The 15763-nt window shown below is 41.2% G+C and overlaps 1 protein-coding gene across 2 annotated transcripts; it reads right to left on the bottom strand.

Moving 5' to 3' along the window:
• Positions 1-13662, bottom strand: LOC105058185 (branched-chain amino acid aminotransferase 2, chloroplastic). 2 transcript variants are annotated; one of them, XM_029268577.2, is made up of 10 exons: positions 13386-13662; positions 12389-12477; positions 11781-11955; positions 11090-11266; positions 10868-10999; positions 10162-10260; positions 8474-8590; positions 3658-3753; positions 3197-3309; positions 1-255 (listed from the first exon to the last, which is right to left on the bottom strand). In XM_029268577.2, exons 1-10 carry the CDS (start codon positions 13515-13517, stop codon positions 138-140), a joined length of 1248 nt encoding a protein of 415 aa, XP_029124410.1. In that variant the 5' UTR covers positions 13518-13662; the 3' UTR covers positions 1-137. The 2 variants fall into 2 exon arrangements, with proteins under 2 accessions (XP_029124410.1, XP_073105478.1); XM_073249377.1 differs by lacking the exon at positions 13386-13662 and adding an exon at positions 13207-13336.
• Between the last annotated feature and the right edge of the window lie 2101 nt (positions 13663-15763).

Raw genomic sequence — 15763 nt, 5'->3', positions numbered from 1 at the left:
TTTTAGCATTGATCTGGAGTGCAACACATTACCATAAAAAGGCTTACCTAGCAATGCCAGTGAAAGAAATCAGAGCCCTAAAATCAACAAAAAGAGCTTTCATACAAGGTGTTTGTTTATTCTAGATACCCCAGCTCTCAATTTAACTTCACTGTCCAGCCCATCTTGTCATCACTGAGACCCATCTGTAGCCTTGTGAGTGCAGAATAGAGTTGTTGAGATACAGCACCAACTCCCCTGTTCCCATATTCCACTCTGTAACAAATTGGAGTTACCAAGATGTGATAAATTAGATACAAATAGAAGCAATTCTTTGACACAACTTACCCTGCTGCCTTTCTTGGCGCATTTTCAAACATCAACAGAATATGTTCCTTAATCAGAAATAAGATACATGTACTTCATCAGAAAATTAAGCCTTTCATAAGATATGTGTGCCATGAACCACATGCCAACCAATAGCAGGCCCACTCTAAGGAAGGGAAATTCATGGCTTCACAAAGTCAGCAGTTCTCTCATACACAGGAGTAAATAAAGCACACTCAGTCATTAATACACTGATGCTACCAAGTACCAAATTACATAAACCAATAAACATGTAGAGCTGATTAAATAACAGCACAAAAGTAAGCATCTATAGACATTGATTTAGAAGAATCGGATGAAATGTGTCCAAATAGAAATTTTCAGCCTTCAAAATAAAGAGACGCATTCCGCTAGAGGATTATTTTTGTTTTAAGTAACAAAGGCATCCTACATCAGTTATCTAATTTCGTCCTCAAATCTATTTTTCAGTACTTCCATCCAGCTGATTTAGAATTGTAGCTCTTCTTATCCAGACCTTCTTCATATCTTCCTAAGAATGAGCCTTACATATGAATCATACCAAGATATTGAGATCTCCATCTTCTCGTCCTCTACAACTACAACAGGAAAGCTTAATTCAGATTCTTGACACTAAAACTCAAGGATTGCCATACACTCATCCCATCATCCTCTTTTTGTGCTCATGGGCCCATGCATAGAGAAAAGCTGGCATGGTCAGTCAAAGCATAAAATTACACACCCCTCCACACACACCAAACCCAAAAAAAAAAAAAAAAAAAAACAGCACAGACACACAAACACAACATAATGACAACAACAACAATAATGTCACTAATAACTGAGTATATTGCTTAGGTAAACTAGAAAGTGAAATACACAACCTCACGCCCTAAGTTATTAGGACACAATAAATGTTATGGGTGTTAGAGGAAACATAAGCAGTATTACCTGGACAGTTGAATCCAAATTCAAAAATCCAACACTTGAATACTCATGAAGTTCCATAGTTTCCACTTTTAAAGATTGGTGGATCGTTGAACTCTTTCAACAATGAATTTGACCCTCCATGTTCATGTTAAAAATAAATATCCATTATTTTCAGTGATTGGCTAAGGATGTTAATGTTGAAATAACTTTACAAAATGTTACTTTTCTTATATCCGTAAGTTAATTGGAAATTTGAATGAGAATCATGTATACTGAAAGAGCTTAACAAACAATTTCTTCTTATTGTTTATTTCTTAAAACAAATAATGTTCAAGGTATAAATTTATATATATTCTAGTTGAGATAATAGTTAATCCATTGAATCCCCGTCTCTTTTTTTGCCTCTTGCTGAGTTGGACAATAGGAAATGCATCCCAATCGATTCTCATATTCATGTCCATGCGACACTAGATTTAAGTATAGGTTGGTTCCAACTATACCACAATGTATCAATAAGGAACCAGAACCAGCATACCGCTTGTACCAATACCATACCAACACATGATATTTCACCTCTTTTTTGTTATGCTGGCATCAACCATGTTTAACTTAAAAAGTTTGGGTTGGCTGTAAACTGGTTTAGGTTATAAATAGGTTGATCAGTCTAAATCTATTTATTAAATGGGTTGGGTTTAAGTTGAAGGAATTGACCTAGGAGGACCAATTTATTAAATGAATTGGTTGGACCAGTGCATGACCCATACCCATGTGGTCCAAGGATATTTTGGTAAACTAAAGAGGGAAAGGTAAACACAGTCCACCAAATCCCTAGCCCTCTTTCTCTTCCCCATATGAAACCATATTTTTGCTTGTCGCCTCTCTTAGAGCCCATCACTTGCATCATGGTTGTCATCCCCACCAATCTTCTTCATCAACCCTAGTAATGCCTCCCTTTCCTCCACTCTCTATTCCACTTTCCTTTTTGGATGGATAGAGCACAGGTGGAGGATTCGAGGCAAGGTTAGAGGGAGTAAAAGGGATTAGTGAGGCCAGGATACAATGATGAGAGCAAGATGCTGAGATCATAGTGATGAAAGGTGGAGTGGAGGCAACCAACCGTGTAGGTAGAGTACATAGGTGGAGGGGATTAGATCTAGCAACAGTGGTGGGAATAGGATAGGGGAAAGAGATTGGGAATAAAGAGAGGAAGGTGAAGTGGAACACTTCTCTTTTCGTTCATCTTTTTTTTTTTATTTGTATTATTATTTCTCGACCATATGAACCCAAACCGGCCTAATCTAACCTGCATGATAAATAGATTAAACAAGTCAGATCATATAGCTTTTTTACAAGTGGGTCATGTTTGGGTTTGGATTTCAACCTGTTTATTAAATGAGTTAGGTCCAAGTTGACAGTTTTGCATCTTGACCTGCATTTGACACAACCCATAGCTGACCCCCCAACCTAATTGCCACCCTAATTACAACACTTTAGATGCAATGATAAGTAGGTAACAAACATAGAGAACAACTAATGGATTATAGATTTATCATGTAAGGATTTAAGTACCAATGCTATAGTTTTATCGCACAAGCATTTAAGTACCAATGCATACCGGTTCTACCAGTTCTATTGGATCATTCCTATGAGATATTGGTACCGATACCCATACTATATTGACACATGGTATTTCACCTCAACTTTGTTGTGCCGACTTGAGGAGGCATGTCAAGCATCAAAATTTTATCATATTGGTAAGGTACCAGCATGGGTATCGTCACTGATATTACAACCCTTGCTATCACAACTTGCTAAGTTTGACTTCAAATTCCATTGGGGAGAATTCTCATTTGTGTTTTCTTCGATCAATCAAGAGATAAATGATCAATAATTAAGAGAAAAAGAACTAATTACAATCGAGGCATAATAACAAAGTACTTACCTATTCCCAAGGTATGTTACACTTCCCACGGGTGATACAACAACAGCTGTTCCTGTGCAAAAAGCTTCATTGGCATCAAGCAATTCTTCTACAGACACAAGACGCTCCTCAACCTGCAATGTTATGTGCTTATCATCAAGAAGAGGTAGAAATATTAGAGGATAAAACTTTTATTAATGGTTAGTCATACGCAGCAACATATTTGAGAGCACTGGGGAAACAAAGAGCTTTAGGATATGCAACAATCCATGGGTAGAGCAAATGCCAGGAAAGATTGCTTAAACATATGGTAGTGTGACAATTACAAAAATGTCAGACTAAGCTCTGGAAATATAAAAGCAAAAGCTATAAAACAAATCCCTACATAGCTTTGAAGGAATAAAAACCATTTAATCAAGAGAAATGGTGTGCATAGAATATATTCAACATAAAAATATTTATTACCATTTTTAAGTGAATACCTGATAGCCTAGGCCTCGAGCAACATCAATTATACTTTTCCTTGTAATGCCAGGCAATATTGTTCCTTTGGTTGCTGGGGTTGATATAATTTTATCCTAGAACAAAGACATAGTCATTGGAATTCAAAGACTAGAATCAATTAATAGATAAATCAATATATAGACTGCTTGTCTGAACTTGAGAAGAGTCAAACTCCAAAATAGTGCATAAAGAGATACAGCACTTGGCCACAATCAAGGTATGGCCATCAGGTTACAAGAAAACAAGGTGCCCCTGTAGAAATTACAATATTTAAATATCAAAAACAAGGAAATAAGATTTAGAAGGTATCCAATGATCAATTGCTCAAAAAAAGGAAGAAAAAAAGATCAAATCATTGCCTGTTATCTATAATCATACCTAAGACTTTGTCCCATGTCTTATAGGTCAAAACTAGCCATACCTTTCGGATATCTAGCAAATAAATCTGTGCAGGCAGTCAGAATCTTTGATCTCCATTTTCTCCATATACCCAATTCAATTCGAGAGTCTGGTTCTTGAGCAGGTGGTATCTCCACTTTCTTGATATACCACATTTAATGCAGCATTCTTATTTTCAGCCAGGTGAAAATTGACTTGAGAACAAAGTGTCCACATCCAGGGTGAATCCTCTGCTGACTACTTGGACTACCCATAGCTCATCATTGACCAAAGAAACAGAAACAGCAGATTGAACATCGTAACTTATTCTTCCATTTCTCTTTCTCAACGTTAGTCCAGTGACAATAAAAGAACAGGGAAAGGAATCTCTTGAGGCAGATATATTCCAACCATGGTAATGGACTCTGAGATTGATTAACCATTACAAAATTAATCACATCTTCAGGAATAACCAAATAAGATATATAAGCTTGTTAGGATTTGACGCCTCGAGATTCAGCCCACATTGAGCCCACAGCAAGGTTCGCGGCGAAAAACGGAGTCCAACGAGACCAAGATCACCCGAAACGGAGCTCGGATGGAGGAGATACGAGCTTTTGAAGTCGGCACGAAAATCGAGGCGGCGGAGGACCGCCGGCGACCGGCGGCGGGAGGCAGTGGCGCGGCCGCAGGCGGCGGCGCGTGGGACGTGCGTCCCAGGCCCGCGTGGGACGCGCGACCCAGGCCCGCACGGGACGCGCGACCCAGGCCCAGGCCCGCGCGAGACGCGCGACCCAGGCCTGCTGGCCCATTGCCCCGGTCCACCGTGGACCGGGTGGTCCACGGCGCGGTCTGTAGACCGCGTGGGCGTTTCCCACGCGTTTCTCGCGGTCCACGGCACTATTCCGTGGACCGGAGCGCGATCTAAGGGCCGAAGAGGCTCCCGGTCTTGATCCGACGGTCAGGGGGTTTCTTGGCTTTGTTTAGGACTCCTAAACCCTCTCTAATCAAGGTTTAAAGTCTCGTTTAAGCCTTTAAAAGGCCTGATCGTGAAACAGAGAAGGTTGGGTTCGGTTTTCTCGCCGCCGTACGAACCAGAGGAGAGAGAGAGGCATGAGGCACTGTGAGAGAGGAGCAGGAGGCTCTTGGACAGCGGTCGCCAGGCTCTTCAGGGATTCAGGGGGGTCTCCAAGAGAGAGAGAGAGCTTTTGTGAGGAAAACTTCAGGTGAGAGAGAATTGGGTGTACAAGGGTTGAGGGTGAGGTCTCCTCTTGTAAAAATTTTCTTTTCATAGTGAAGTTTGCATGTCCCGTGGAGGCGAGCCCTTTTTGTGGCTGATCCACGTATTTTGATTGTTTTTCTTTTTGTTTTGTTTCTTCTTTCTTCCTGCTGCATCGCGTGGTACTGAAAGGATCTTGGGAGGTGGTGTCCTGGCCAGACATCCACCCAACAAGTGGTATCAGAGCAAGGCAGTACAAGGACGCAGATTGCAGTGGTGGTGAGCAAGACTGAAGATGGAGAAAACAGGAACAATCAAGATGGAGATCAACAAGTTCGATGGTAAGAGCAATTTCTCCTTGTGGCAGGCAAGGGTGAAGGACGTGCTCATCCAACAGGGGTTGATCGATGCTCTCTTGTGCGATGAGAAGCCGACCACCATGGAGGTGCGGGATTGGAAACGGCTACAGATGCAGGCGGTGAGTACCATCCGCATGTACCTGGCGGATGAGGTGGTGATCCATGTGCTGAGCGAGACTTCTCCGACGGTGCTGTGATCGAAGCTCGAGGAGTTGTACATGGCGAAGTCTCTCACCAACACTCTTTTCCTCTGGAGGCAGTTTTATCAACTGCGGATGACTGAGGGACAGAGCGTGCAGGAGCATCTGAGCCACTTCCAGAAGATCCTCACCGACCTTCTCAGCATTGGCGAGAACGTTGAGGAGAAGACCAGGGCGCTGGTTTTGCTGGCGTCGCTTCCTTCTTCGTACGAGTCTTTGGTAACTGCTCTTCTAGTGGGGAAGAGCACTATCAAGATGGACGAGGTCACCGTGGCGATACTCCAGAACGAGGTTCTCAGGAGGGAGAACCCAGCTTCGAGCTCAGGTGTCGATAGCTCAGCTTTGGTGACTTCTGGAGGTGCAGGAGGCGGTAGACGGAGCGACAGAAGATCGCAACGAGGGCGGTCTAAGTCCAGGAGGGACTTGAGCAAAATCAGATGTTACCGGTGTGAGGAGTTGAGGCATCTAGCCAGAGATTGCCCTCAACTGAAAAATCGGACAGTGGCTGCTGTAGCGACGGCCGGCAGCGATTCAGATGGAGATGTCCTAGAGATATCTGACGAGATATCTACTTCTTTCCAGCAGTGGATATTAGATTCTGCATGCCCCTATCATGTGTGTTGTAGAGAGGAGCAGTTTGACTCTCTAGAGAACAGTGAGGGCACTGTATATCTGCCGGATGGATCGAGCTGTGCGAGCAGAGGCATTGGGACGGTCAGCTGGAGGACACATGACGGTGCAGTGAGGAGATTGGGGGAGGTCCGATACATATCCGATTTCAGGCGGAATCTTATCTCACTTAGCAGACTGGATTCGAGAGGCTACAGGACGGTAGCTGGTGGAGAAATCCTGAGGGTGCTACGCGGCGATAGGATTCTGCTGGAGGGGAAGAAAGGGAGCAGAGGACATTATTACCTGGCAGGGAGCCCAGTGCGAGGTGGAGCATCGGGAGTCAGGTGGAGCCCAGAGCGAGGTGGAGCTCCAGGAGGCGGATCGGGCACAAGACAGGAGACTCGGGAGGACGAGAGGCGACGTCGCAAGGTAAGATTCCTATTGCCGCAGGATGATGCCCCGAGCAGGTCTCAGGTCAGGAGGAGCACAGCATACGACGGAGATGGGATCGAGCAGCCTGGCTCGACTCCCATGTTTGCCCATCCATGATCAGCAGGCGATTGCCCCAGGGCATGGGGGTGCGGAGATCCAGAAGCTCTCGGAGTTTGGAGGAGGCCGAATATCGAGTCGAGGTGGAGATTGTTAGGATTTGACGCCTCGAGATTCAGCCCACATTGAGCCCACAGCAAGGTTCGCGGCGAAAAACGGAGTCCAACGAGACCAAGATCATCTGAAACGGAGCTCGGATGGAGGAGATACGAGCTTTTGAAGTCGGCACGAGAATCGAGGCGGCGGAGGACCGCCGGCGACCGGCGGCGGGCGGCAGCGGCGCGGCCGCAGGCGGCGGCGCGCGGGACGCGCGTCCCAGGCCCGCGTGGGATGCGGGACCCAGGCCCGTGCTGGACGCGCGACCCAGGCCCGCGCGGGACGCGCGACCCAGGCCCAGGACCGCGCGGGACGCGCGACCCAGGCCCAGGACCGCGCGGGACGCGCGACCCAGGCCTGCTGGCCCATTGCCCCGGTCCACCGTGGACCGGGTGGTCCACGGCGCGGTCTGTAGACCGCGTGGGCGTTTCCCACGCATTTCTCGCGGTCCACGGCACTATTCCGTGGACCGGAGCGCGATCTAAGGGCCGAGGAGGCTCCCGGTCTTGATCCGACGGTCAGGGGGGTTTCTTGGCTTTGTTTAGGACTCCTAAACCCTCTCTAATCAAGGTTTAAAGTCTCGTTTAAGCCTTTAAAAGGCCTGATCGTGAAACAGAGAAGGTTGGGTTCGGTTTTCTCACCGCCGTACGAACCAGAGGAGAGAGAGAGGCGTGAGGCGCTGTGAGAGAGGAGCAGGAGGCTCCTGGACAGCGGTCGCCAGGCTCTTCAGGGGTTCAGGGGGGTCTCCAAGAGAGAGAGAGAGCTTTTGTGAGGGAAACTTCAGGTGAGAGAGAATTGGGTGTACAAGGGTTGAGGGTGAGGTCTCCTCTTGTAAAAATTTTCTTTTCATAGTGAAGTTTGCATGCCCCGTGGAGGCGAGCCCTTTTTGTGGCTGATCCACGTATTTTGATTGTTTTTCCTTTTGTTTTGTTTCTTCTTTCTTCCTGCTGCATCGCGTGGTACTGAAAGGATCTTGGGAGGTGGTGTCCTGGCCAGACATCCACCCAACAAAGCTAGATCTGTATCCATATGTTATCCAGGCAACATAGATGCTGCCATGTGACAGAAATGTTCAGTGTAGAAGGCATGTGCCATCGCTTGCCTTCAAGTGTCTAAACATGTAAACAATAGAAACCTAGAAACCTATATAGAGATAAAGGTTGTCCATGCTATCAATTACTTTATGGTTCATCTATGATTGATACACTGGTTAGCAGAAACCAAATTGATTGGTTCCTTTGACATTCTTCATAGGATGTCTGGGTGCTCATGTATAGTTACATTGTATTTCGCTAAAACCATCACCAACTGCCACATCTTAAGTATTTCATGCCATATCCTTTTCAGAAACAAGCAAAACGGAAATCATAGATATCCATACCTTCACAACAAAAATATTACAGGATGAAACTTCCTCCAGGTACTTCTTGTGAACAGAGTCAAGATACAAAACATCAGAATAGCCTTTCTCCTTAGCTAATTTCTGTGCCTTCAACACCTAGATATTAACAAATAGACAAAAGTAAGAACTAAGCATACATGTGAAAAACTATTAGTCAGGGCTTTCCAAAGAATGGAAATCAGCAGTGACTGTATTTAATTGATTCAGCATCAACAAGAATGAAGAATTAAATCTCTACCGGAGGAAAAGAACAAAGAAGTATATGATTAAACTGATAATGAACATGTCTAAGAGATAAGAACAAGTCTCAATAAGCTGAAAAACAGATATAGGGAAAATTTTATTGCCTTGAGAGTGTAGAATCACTTCCCATGATTTTTGCAAAGAATTTTTCTTGCTCTCCATCCAACATATTTCTTTCATAAATTAATAAAAGCAACCAGAAAAGCAATAAACTTTCTGCTCATACAAGAACTTTTTTTTTTATCCATAATGCCATGCATCACATTGATCCTACATATAATCCAAAAATGAGACTTTGGTAATCCACGGCATGTCAAAGAAGTTATCAATAATGGAAATTCAACTCCAGAACTAATCTACCACCACTAAAAATGACCTCAATTAATTCCTGATTCCTTTAATTCCAGATGCAAGCAAGCAAGATAAAAGAATATCCATACCCTACCCATGATGCAGGCTAAAATCCTGTGCAAAATAATTCAATTAAGTGGAAGTATTCTGCTTTTCATGTTACACTTGTCCATCTTTTTAACTCGTATAAACTCTCTACATACACCTATACGATTTGGGAGGCGGAACCAAACTTAAAAATTTTAAAAAATAATTTGATTCACAAAAATATTTCTTACAATGGCCAGAAGATGCAATGATCACGTCCACCTATAAAATCTCGTTAACTCTTTCCATAGTTCTCTACATTTCCTACAGGACCTATACCTTAGAACCCATCCAAGTTACTAATGTCAATTGTAAATCTAATGGTGCTATTTGGTCCTTACATATTCTTTCACATGAAATAAAGTGTCCCAAATCATACTAATTAAAGTATCAAAGTTGATTTTTTTTTTCCCTTTCATAATCTCTGTTCTTTGTCCATTGGCTTATATATTTCCAGAAATGCCAAGAACATGGTTATAAACCACCAATGGCTTTAATCTACTTAAATTTAATTTATCAGCAGTGTCTATACAATATCTTTATCTTATGGATTATTTGTAAATCCATTATAATATGTTTTATATATCTTATGTGATTCTTCTCTTGGTTTCCAAACATATGAGTATGCATGCATACATTCAAATACACATCAAATGTTCCACATGAGTGCCAATGCTAATATCTATGCCATTGCTTATATATGCAGATTGAAGTATCTGACAACTGTAAAACATGTGCTCCAATATCCATTCCTATATCCAAGAAACACACGAAGCAACAAAGTGAAACATGCATTTATATTGCATTAAAAAGCAAAGCAATAAACAAACACACAAATTATGATCATAGAAATCCACACAAGTTTACTTGCAATGAGAAAAGAAAGACATGAAGCATAAAAGGATCAGAGTTATGAAAGAAAGATAGGAACCAATTACAGTTGATAATTATTATATAAACAGACTGGTGTAACAAGGCTCAGTTACCGAAGCATAATTCCCAATAGTCTTTACACCTCCAGTTCCACCAGGGGTCGCGCGATGAAAATCATTTTCAACTATCAAGTTTATTGGTGCTAAACCCTCCTGACAATGGTTGTAAAAAATGTAATTAACAAAGCAATTGCTGCCAATTAATATCAGAAATGTCTAGAGGCTATCCATTGATCAAAACAGAATTCTGACAGAAGCAAATATAATTTTTAATGAGGAACAACTATATCATATAAGAAATCAATGAGGAACAAAAAAAAACAAGATAACAAGCATGCAATCCCAGAAGAAATTGAGGCACCACAACGCGAATTGAAACTGTTGTGCGCACGTGTCAAGCAGGTCGTCGGAGACCGCACGCTCCGCCCCACGAAGTATTGCCCGCTTTGGCTGGGTTCGGACCGGGAGCGTGCCCAGTGGTCCCCACCGGGGGTTGTCCCGCCCGGCGTCACGCAGACGGCCTCACGGTTTTGTCCCTTGCCTTGGGGTTCACCCCGCAAAAGGCGCCTCGTGAGGGAAGGTGTGCTCGTATCCCTCTTAAGCACATGCACACACCAGAGTTGCCCGATGTGGGACTATTAAGGGAGGTCCCCCCACAGCCTGCCCACAACAGAAACTACATTTTGGTGATACAAGATAGAGTTTTTTATGGCTTAAAAAGCAAATTATGAGAGACAGCAAAGAAAGTACTTTAACCAACCTTAAAGTAGTTACCAACAGGTGAAACAAAAATAAGAAATGTGTACTCAGGAGCAGGAGCAACACCAAGAACGGCCCCACTTCCCATCAGTAACGGTCTGATATACAAGGAACCCTTCCCTATAGGTGGTACCTGCATCAAAGGATTAAAACTGATTATGACAAATTAGGACTTGAAAACAGGAACATATCCATGAATTGTAAAATTCACATTATGCAGTACCCAGCGCTTATTTGCTAAAACAGTGAGCTTTACAGCATCCATAAATTGCTCAATAGTCGGTGCAGGCATGCACATGCGCTCTGCACCCATCCTCATCCGTAAAGCATTTTCCTTTGGGCGAAATAGTAGAATTGATCCATCTTCTTTTCTGTATGCTTTTAAACCTTCAAACAAACCCTAAAAAACGACATATTGATATTCTTTTAGATATAAGAACTGCAGAGAATTGATCTCCGAAGATATCGATGTCATATACCATACCATAAACAGTTTGAGATAATACAAATTCATTGAATGTCATTATCTATGGATTGTGTGGTAGTCTTTGTATAGATGACCTTAAATGCTAGCTTTCATCATTACTCAGACTTTTGGAACTCAAAGAGAAGGAAACTAGTGACATTGCAAGACACAAGACCAGTTCCTGTGCATGGACTATAAAGCTTGAAACACAGAGTAGGAAATCCATGATGGCTAGCAATCACATTTAATCAGAGCTCTGAAACAAGGCACATACATGAAGTTTCTTCCAAATATTCACTACCATCTCGATGGTATTAAAAAGAAATGTGGTGACAATTTGGATGACTAAATCTAAACATGCTTAGACAAGCAATCATGATTCCACAAAGTGCCACTACAGCTATACAAGATAAATATATAAAAATGATAAGTCTTCAGCCACAATAACCTGTCCATAATTTAAGACTCCAGAGGCTGGATTCAATTCAATGGGGCCAAAATGCTGCAATTCACCTTTTGCAAATGTTCCATCTTCAGAAGATTTCATGATATACATGTAATCAGTTGGTACCAGTCCAAATCCAATATTTTCCCAGTTTAAATCAATTATATCAGAAGCTTCCCTGCAGAGATGCATTAATTGTCACAAACATTTGAGATAAAGCAAAAGGATATGTTAGAGGCAATGGAAAGAATAATAATATAAACAATTAGTCAATTTGAATACTCCTTATTCTCAAAAACTTGAATATTCCTTCTTTATATGGAAAAAATGTTCTTCCCAAATAACAATATCAAGTTGAAAGGGAAAATGCAGCTCCCACAAAACCATTCATAGATCATCTCACCATATGTTCCCATTACCAAAGCAGACAATTTTACAGCCCACAATTAGAAAATCAGGTAGGATTTTCCCATTAACCAAAGAAAATCCATCTCCTTGACAACAATGGGGAAAAAGAGCAGCATATACATGCACGCACATATGTCTGCTCATAGATAGATTGCATGCAATAGTGCTATATTACATGAAAGCAACAATGCTTGAGTACATACTTGCAAGTACTTGCTGTCATTGCTTCACATGTTGTCATGTTAGAACTCACGAGGCAAAGTGATGACAAGGAATGAAGCTGATTTTGAATCTGCAGAGATGAGAAAGAAATGATGTTCAAACTTCTCTGTACTGTGCCATATATGTTCAACATCTAAAAGTTAATAAAATTCAACATTGAGAAATGAGTCAATAACCATAAGCTTATGCTGCATCCTTGAACAAAAACTACAGTCATATGGCAAAAACATTTCTCGGTGTCAAGTTAGGCAAGGCTCGTGTAAAAAGAAATTATGAATCAGAAAAACTTCTTTATTCAATAAACTTCCAGTGGAATAGCTCAATATTCCAGAAATTCCACAGCCCATCTGATTGTAAAAGATAATGCGGAACATCAATTAAGTATATAAGTTGGAAATCGATTGGAGCACACCTAAAAATAACTGAAAAATGCATCAGAAACTTGATAAAAATAAAGGCTTCCACTAAACAAGCATACAAATAGGACCTATGTGAAGCAAAATATTCTCAAGTAGCTCACTTTTTATGTTATACAACAGATAAAGCATTGAAAGAGATAATTGTTGATTCAGAAAATATAGCTCATTGGTCACTTGGGAGTTAAAAAATAATAATAACGATTCACTTCCAGATAACTGCAGTAATAAGATCTAGAAGAAGAACTAAAGTCAAGTTCCTTCCTCAGCATTCAGCAAGTCCAGAATGGAGCCACGTAGCGGCATGACTTTTTATTTCAATGTAAGCGTGTCTTTAGATGATTATCACAAGTTATAACATCCATGAGTACTAGAAGGCATACCCGAAGCCACCAAAGCCCTTCAAAGATGCTTCCTTTGACATAGAAAATCGAACGATTTCACGCAAGAGGATGATTCAGAATCTAGTCTTTCGTGAAGCACAAATGCAATCCAATATATATATTCAAACAAGAAACGATTAGAAAACCGATACAACAGAGATAGAGGGAGAGAAGGGGACCTCGAACAAGGAGGAGAAGGAGGGGAAGTGGAGCCTTCGATGGTGGGTGGCGAGGGAAGCGGCGGGGAGAGGGGAGGAGAGTAGTGCGCCGTCGTTAGCGCGGAGGCGAGGGAGTAGGAGGCCGTACTTCATGGCTTCTTCGCTCTGTCTCGCCCTTCGATTTCGGCGGGGGTTTGAGAGAGCGAGAGGGAATTCCGGGGGAAGAACGGTCTCGGACCGCGCTTTTGTTCAGGGGTTCCGAATGCATCATTGGCGCGAAAGAATGATTCGTCTTCTTTCGCGACACCAAGATCACCTTTGCACAGCTCTCAAAGCATCTCAATCTCCAACAATACAAATTCCAAAGCTCATATCAAGCTATTTAACGGCAGATGGGGAAATTCTTTTCGCACCGCATCGGCATAAAAAATCTGACGTAGAACATATCATCTTATCTGATTGATCCATAGATTTATATTATTTTTTAATATATATTTAATATTTATAATTTTATTTATTCATATGAAATTTTGAATGATGAAAATTTTTATATTTTTTAAAAAAATTATAACATCTTACGTCTATATTATAATATTTCATATATAAGAAGTTATAATTTGACGTAGAATATCATAATTTTTTAGAAAAAATAAAAAAAATTTCAAACAAAAAAAGAGAACTGCAGACATTAAATATATGTTGGAAAGTAGTCAAACAAAAATATCCCTTCCATATTATAACATCCTGCGTATAGAAAGTTATAATTTAACACAGGATGTTATAATATGTCATAGGATGTCATAATTTTTTACAAAGAAGAAAAAAATTTTTTTCATTCAAAATTTCAAATGAAAAAGCAAAATTACAAGCATTAAATGAGCGTTAGAAAGTGGTTGAATAAAAATGCCCCTTTCATATTATGACATTCTAGGACCAAATTATGAATTTTTATATACAGAAAGTCATAATTTGGCCACGAAATATCATAATATGTCACAAGATATCATAAATTTTTTCAAAGAGGAGGTGTATTTTTATCATTAAAAATTTCAAACAAAAAAACAGAACTACAGGTATTAAATATGCGTTAGAAAGTGATGGCTACGTGAACCAATCGAGCAAGACGGTGCACTCTACATCAAATTTTCTACACCGTCCGAGGTGCGCAAAGAATTTTCCACGACTGATGTCACAAAGGTAAACATTCTTTCGTACGAAAGCTACCGGAATCCCAAAGAGTATTGATTGGACCAAATCTATCAACTTGGCAATGGACCTATTCAACTATAAAGCAACACATGCAACTACATATCTCTCTCCATCTTCTCTCTCTTTCGACCCCTCTTTTTATCTCTTTCTATCTAATCTTCTCTCTAAAGCCTAATCTAGGCATCTCTCATTTCAACTTATCTCACTTTGTGTGTGTGTATCCAATCTTATTTTCATTGATCACTTGTTAAGATTTCATTCAAGCCCTTTCTCTAATCAGGATGAGACTAGAACATCCGATTTTGGAGAAACATCTAGTTTTGAGATCAAATTCTGTTAGTGTGGTCCCTCCCATTTGGGACCCATCATGGAAACCAAAACAACATGGAAAAGAGTCCAAGCGCATGCGGAAGTCATTTTGTGGCTCGAAAATAAGAGATGCAAAACCCCTTTAATTTAGGTCTATAAAAAAGGGTCCGTGGAGTAGACGTGAGAACGTGGAACACACAAAAAAGGAGGCCATAAAGAGGCCGCGAGCCACCAAAAGGGGAGAGAGAGAGAAGAAGAAGAGAGGATTGGAGGGTGCTTTATTCAAAAAAAGAAGATTGGAGAACATCGATTTGAGGAGTTTGCTCCACCTCAGATTAGAGTAATTTCATCGAGGGTTCCACTGGAGATTTATTTAATTCTAGATTTCTTCTTGTATCAGAAGCGGTATTTTCGGTATTGTATCAGAAAAGATTTTTTTTATATTTTAAACTATTATCATAGTGTAAGCTCCTTCTTACTCTGGTCTCTGTATAGATGTAGGTTTCGACCGAACCATAGAAAAATTCAAATATTCTTGCGAGTGCTATGATTTCTTTATGCTTTTGGTATTATCATTAGCGTCGTTTCTACTTTTGCTTTATCTATTATCTTTCAGTGCTTACGATCCTAACAAATGGTATCAGAGCCTGGTTTCATCGAATCCAGAATATTGAAGAAAGAGTTAAGATGCTAATAGATGGAGGATCAATCTTCATCAGGCACTATGATCAAGCTGATATCAACAACTACTCGATTTGGAACCTTACATGGAAGATCTCCTTTACTGCAAAGATCTTTACGATCTAATTGGAAGAGTTATTGCTCAGCCCAATAAGATATCAGATAGAAAATGGGAGAAACTGAATCGCAAAACTATTGAG

This window comes from Elaeis guineensis, chromosome 15 (genome assembly GCF_000442705.2).
Source record: "Elaeis guineensis isolate ETL-2024a chromosome 15, EG11, whole genome shotgun sequence".
Taxonomy (NCBI): Eukaryota; Viridiplantae; Streptophyta; class Magnoliopsida; order Arecales; family Arecaceae; genus Elaeis; species Elaeis guineensis.
This window is presented reverse-complemented; position numbering and strand designations above follow the sequence as displayed.